Source organism: Opisthocomus hoazin, chromosome 1 (genome assembly GCF_030867145.1).
Source record: "Opisthocomus hoazin isolate bOpiHoa1 chromosome 1, bOpiHoa1.hap1, whole genome shotgun sequence".
In the NCBI taxonomy this organism is placed as follows: domain Eukaryota; kingdom Metazoa; phylum Chordata; class Aves; order Opisthocomiformes; family Opisthocomidae; genus Opisthocomus; species Opisthocomus hoazin.
The window spans coordinates 94,274,504-94,280,838 of record NC_134414.1 but is presented as its reverse complement, the minus strand read 5'-3'; the positions used below and the strand labels follow the sequence as shown (position 1 = coordinate 94,280,838).

The 6,335-nt window shown below is 52.2% G+C and overlaps 1 protein-coding gene across 1 annotated transcript in view; it reads right to left on the bottom strand.

Annotated features, from left to right (window-relative positions):
* Window positions 1–1,921: 1,921 nt before the first annotated feature.
* POLA1 (DNA polymerase alpha 1, catalytic subunit) overlaps window positions 1,922–6,335 on the bottom strand; it is a 203,200-nt gene continuing 198,786 nt past the window's right edge. Inside the window, exon 37 of the mRNA XM_075429909.1 lies at window positions 1,922–3,220. Within this exon, the coding sequence (XP_075286024.1) occupies window positions 3,048–3,220 (173 nt within the window). The 3' untranslated portion in view covers window positions 1,922–3,047. The remainder of the gene's footprint in view (window positions 3,221–6,335) is intronic.

Sequence of the window (6,335 nt, the reverse complement as noted above, 5' to 3'; positions counted from 1 at the left end):
ATCTCTTTCTGCTCTCATCCAATTAGCGCGGTGTATTAAGCGGTTTATCATCTCATAGTCAGCTATTGAGAGAAACAAGGCGAACACTTTGCAATAGAGCCTGCTCTCCTTTGACACCCTCAGGTACTTACATATTCCACCGCGCTATGAATAATAGAGGAAGAATAGAGCGCTAATTCCCTCATCAAAGAATGCCTTGTCTGCTGCTTTGCTCAACAACACCATTCTGATCAAAAGAAAAGCAATAAAGCTTAGCATAACAAAACGAAACCTACTTATTAGCTTAGCGGTTAAATTAATGCAGAGCCGCAGCTATTCAACACGGAGGTTTGAAAACAGCCTCCAGCGCCCCGACAATGCTGCCTTCGGGACGGAGGAATGTTAATCTGGAACCGGGAGCTGGCACAGATGAGTTAATCTGTTGCGCTGCCATCAGGAGGGTGCGGGAGGGCCGGGGGCGCGGAGCGGAGGGCGCGCCGCCGGCGGGGGGGGGGTGTGCGCGCTCCCGCCCACCGCCGGGAACGGGACCGTGGAGGGGGGGGGGGGGCGGAATGGGGGGGGGCACAGCTGCAAGCGGGGCATCGGCGGGGGCTGGGAAGCGGGCTGGGCACCCCCCGCCCCGGCCGCAAAGAAACGCGGACACCCACAAACCTTAAACGCAAAACTGAATTTTAACGGCGTTGGGGGGGGGGCAGGGACGGCGAGAAATGGGGGCGGGGGGGCGATTGGAGCCGGCTCGGCCGCAAAACGCGAACCCCCGACCTCCACCCAGCCCTTCCCGCATCTCTGTCGGCGCCGCTGCCCAGCCCCGCGCAGCCTTCAGCGCTGTCGAGATGGTTCCGCCGTGCCCAGCCCTTCCCCGGGGCCCAGGCGCGGTGCCCAGAGCTCATCGGGGGGGGACACACGGAGCCAGTTCACTCCTTGCCAAGACTCGGGCTCTGAGGTGTCCAGGAATCAAAACCCGCCTGCACTCGGGGTAGAAGCCCCCGTTTCTGACCCCCCCCCGGCGCGGGCCGGGGCTGCGGCGGGCTGCGGGGGGCTGCGGGAGGGAAGGGCCCCTGGCCGGGCCACCGTGTGCCGCCGCTGCGCCCCACACGATCGTGCCGCAGCGCTCTCATTTAATCTAAACATCCCTAAACTTGCAAATTAACAGGCTCTTCAGCTGTAATTATACAGATAGGTACAAGTGCCGCGGGGTCAGGGCACGCCGCATCCACCGGTGCCATCCGTGCCCCTGACGCGCGGAGGAGAAGAGGCCACGCTTTGCGCTTCCCCGAGGCATCCCGCCCGGCTCACGCCGGCCACGTCTCCGCTGCCCTCGCCGGGCTGGGCACGAGAAATCTGAAAAAGCCTGCGTGACATGAAGGAAGGCAGGGCCTTCCGACGAGCCGCGACATCACCGCGTCGCATCGCGTCGGCAGCAAGCCCTTCGCTCTTCCCAGTAAAGCCCCTTTCCCAGCAACCCAGCCGAACACGGTGGCGAGGAGCGACAGCTCGCCGGGGTGGGACAACACCGACACAAAGCCAGGGGTGCAGCAGGTGCCTTCGCTCGCCGGCTGCAATTCAACGTCGGCCCCAAAGGCGTTAGCCCCAGAAGTTGCTCGGAAGGTGAGCGTGGGTTTATGCGTATTCGGATAGGTGTCACCCACACCGGCACACGGCAGCTCCCCGTGCCGCTCAGGGACAAGAGAAGGTCTCTGCGAATGAAGCACGCAGACAGGCACGCGTAGCCCTGTGGTGCCCAGCACGTCTGTGCTGATGCTCTCGATGTTTTTTCCTCCAAGCTCCCTCAGTGGCCAGCCCGCCATCCTGCAAACGGACACACGAGCACTTTGGTACAACCGGCAAAAGCGTGGAGCAACACGACCTCTCGTGGAGTATTTCAACGGTCAGATGGTCAAATCAAATCCTCTTTTACTAGAAAACTTTATTTTTTTTTTTCCTTCAAGTGTTAAGAAAACTTTACAATTTATACTGTTAAAGGTTTAGAAGAAAAATTTTATAACCTTACATTAATATATCACATTGCAAACTTAACAGTGAATGTGACTACAACAATACTTTGTGTACAAAAGCGTGTACCCAAATTTACGCTCTTTTCTTGTGACATCTGCTTGTCATTTTATTAAAAGTAAATGAAAAATACAATTTGTTTATAAAACCTTTAAAACCTCCAACACAGCAATTATTACAGAACAGCAACAACGATTCTCCGCTCTCCCTTCCCCTGTTACTCATTACGATGCCATCCCAAACGTATCTTTCCCCTCTCGGTGGCTTATTTTCAATCACTTTGCATGGAAAGAAATGAAATACATTTATATCTGTGTACGTACGAAACGGGTTTTGTACATATGTGTGTGTTGTTACATCCACACAGAAATTTCCAACAGGGCAAAACACTATGCTTAAAGATACACAGAAAGACTCTTCATAAAAAGATGTCCCTATTTTTAGCATCTCCAGGTTTCAATCATTCTTTACCTTTAACAAATTTCAAAGTAAAGCGTCCCCACCCCTGCTCAGAAGGTACGAGGACATTTAAAGGCATTTAGGTTTAGTATTGTTTTTAATTGGTATGTTTATGATCAGGAAGAAGATAAACTGTGAAAAGGCAAAACATTAGTGCTCCTACTGAGACCTCTACTAACCTCTCTTCCTGAGAGCACCTCTACTAAATACCCTGGAGCAAAGTCTAGGATCACTTACATTCCAGCAACTCTCACTGGGAATTATCCAATTAAAGCAGCAATTCCCCCACCCCCTTTTCCCTCACAGGTCTACATACGCAACAAAATACATTGCAAAAATCAACTACGCCGTGTTTTAATAACCCTGGCTTCTCGACAAAGAATGGAAGATGAAAACACCTCAAATATTCCATGTTCACGTGAATCGTACATCCCGTTTTCATCTGCCGTTTCTCCTCCTCTGAAGAGACAGGATCATTAAAACATCACTCTGCACACTGAAACAAGAGTATTGCTTAAGAGATCATCACTGGTAAACAAGGACCGAGCCTCTCGCCTCCCTCCATTTTTAATCAATCACTGTTTGTCGTTGCTGGACTCTCCCACAGATCTTCCCATACTGACGGTGAAGAGTTTGCCGAGGTTCACTTCTGAGTAGCCGCTCGTGGACAGACATTTGTCTACCGTGCTCTTCAGTCTTTTGTAGGCCTCAGTGACTTCCCTCCTGAGTGGCTTCTTCTTGAAATACTCTAAAAGAACAAAGAAAAAAACACAAAAGACAGAAGGATGAAACGACCGCAAGAAGACAGTACTTTTGCACTCCCCGCTGCTGTGAATCGCGGGAGGTTCACACGCAGTGAACGCCGCAGCTAGCGGAGCCGGCGCTCACAGCCAGCTCCGTGCCCAGCCCTGCCACGTCAACCGACGCGAGGCGGCGAGGCTGAAGATCCCTCAGCCCCACCGGTGGGTGCAGCGGCTCCTGCCAGGAGCTGGCCAGGAAGCACCGCTCACGTCGTCCAGCTGGAGCAGAACGGGGGTCCACCGCGTCGCGGCAGAGAAAATCAGCGATAGCGGGGCTGGCTCTGCAGGGATCTCGCTTAAAACGAGCAGGTGCCTGAACTTTAAGCGAGAACTACAGGGTCCCCCGGGGTTTGAATGAGGGAGAGATGCTGCCCAGGTTTGCCTTCAGAAGCGGAGGGAACCATGCTTCACTTCTCTCATCCCCGCTGCTGCTGTCGCTGGCACTGCCACAACCTGGGACAGGCTCGTCACCCGAGTCTCGCGTTCTGGCGCGCACCGTGCATGCAGGACAGGGATCGTGACGGTCGGCACCACAGAGGCACCGGCAGGGAAAGGGCGGTAGCACAAACGGGGGAAATTCCATGCTGTTCTACCCCAAAGCGGAGAGAAGACGCCTGCTGTCTCAACCAGGAGCCACCAGGTTCACCTGACACACGAGCGAAGAGAGCCACTCCCAAATGCCTGACCAGCGATACCTGTGAAGAGACGTCTGGAGTGCACGGCGTTTACTCATCTGCACGTCTGGCTGTGCGGACTCACGTGCACTGCATGTGATTGTACACTTTTCAGCAGCGAAGCCCAAACTGTTCCATTTTCATTATTTTTGGGTGTGTTAAATTTTACGCCACCCAAAAAAAATCCAGGGATTTTGTCTGGGTGGTTGTCCGGCTTTTGCTTTACAAAGGCTCTGAACAAAGACTGAAGGAGCAGAATATTCTTCCGATACACATCGATGCCAAAGCTGGCACAGTTGTGCTCCTCCTTTTCAGCTGATTCCATGTTCTAGAAACACCGGGTGCTGCCCAGAAGCCTGTGCCTGCCTTTACACCTGACCCAGATGTCACTGAACGTCGCAGAAGGAGGTGTCCTCCCAGGCAGGACCCCCCTGTTCGGCTGCAGGGACTCCGTGTCACGCACAACCGCGAGCGCACGGCGCAGGCAGGCAAAGGCCGGGCTTTCCAGCCATCTGGGCGCAGCGTCAGCACATCATCTCGTGAGCAGCCAACACGGTCCTTCTGTTGCCCGTTAGCTCTGCCTCAAAGCTGCTGTCTCACCTCTTCCCGTCACCTTCGCGGCGCTGGTACTGCCCCCCCGCCCCAAGCACCTCACAAAGGAGCCTCCGTCCCCTTCCGAACGGCTCTTACGGCACGGCGCAAATTAAGATGAAAAACCGGTCGCCTCTAAGCCAGCGGAGTTTCTTTGGGAGACGAAGGGGTTGGAGAGGGGCGTGCTGGTTTCTGGAGTCCACCTGCGCGAGGGAAGATGCGACGCCCTTCTGTGGTGACACCCTTTGGCAACGTGATGGAGACGTAGACATCCCATCGGACGCACCTCCGTCTCAGCAGCCAGGTCAAGGACTGCCACGCGAGGGGAGAGAGGCCCGGTAACAGAAATAGCTATCACAATTTTGGGTTTGCAAATTCCTCCTTCCTGAGGATTTACGAATATTTTTGCAGAGCCTCAGATGTTTTAAGATGAGCTCAGCAGATTAGCGACTGGATACAACACAAACAGTAAAGTTTCACCAAGGAATTGCCACCTGCTTTGCTCCTCCATGCTATTCACAAAGTTCCACTGAACTCAATTGCTCTGCACGGTCCTACAAAATCTTTAAAAATTACATTTAAATTAACGACGCCAGTTTGAGTAACTGAATGCGCTGATGAAAGGCACCTTGGTAAGCACCTTTCATGCATCCTTGCGAAGGAGGGAGGTCTGTGTTGTGCTGTCGTGTTCAGTTCCGGGTATTCATATCGGCAACTCTGGGCAGTAAGCAGACAGAGGAAGATGCCTACTTGAATATACACCACATTCTCACCATTATCCAGACAGTAATGGCATTATATCTGTAACCAGAATTAAAGTTTCCTTAAACTACACCAATGCAATAGAAATGTTGATTACAAGAATCCGCCCATTAACAGACTGAAGTCACTACGGCATAACCACATTTAATGATATTGAAATTATTTAAATGCTGGGTTTAATTAAACAAACCTTGAAAATTGTAATAACCAGATCCATAAGACCACCAAGCCCGGTTTGCCACAAATTCAGCACTAACTAGTTCATGCATTTTTAAGATACATGATAATACTACGTGGGTTCACTTGCCAGTGCTCACACGCTAGCAAAACCACGCTCTTCATACCAAGGAACTGCAGAAAATGCCATCTTCGTAGCTCAAAGCTAGGCTAAAATAGTTTAAAACTTGCTGGAGCTCAGGAGAGACCAAGGTGAAATGTCTCAATGTACAGAAACAGCTGGCACGTGAAAAAAGAGCAGGAAGGCACATCAGTCATGAGAACGACGAGGCAAACAATAAGCCAGGGCTGAAAGTGGGGAACACAAATACAGGCCCGCGGGTACCGCTCAAATCCAGGCTCTGGCTGCCTCATGAACGGGGCGCCTGGCTCCCCCCCAGCATTAAACCCAAACTTCAGTTCTAGGCGAGAACCTTTCTGACAGAACGCTTCGAACATTTCTTAGAGGCAATTACCCTCGTAGGGACAAGCAGGAAAGGGTGGACTGAAAAAAAAATGGGAGAAATATGAGGGGCCTCGTTGAAGTAATGAGGCCAATTTTAAGTTTCAATTATAAGAGAATGGGAGCGGGGAGCTCCGGGAGGAGAGGCAGGCAGCGGCTGCAGCACAGCCGCACCGTGCATTTGAATGACACAAGTGCATCTGATGACTGGGGAGAAGAGATTTAAAGAACTGTAGTAATACAGAGCAGGGGAAGATGAGAGAGGACACAGCTCCTGATGTGTTTACCTCCTTTGCTGATGGGATATTGACTTTTCCCACCAGGTTGGTTAGAAAGGGGACTATTTACGCTGCCACA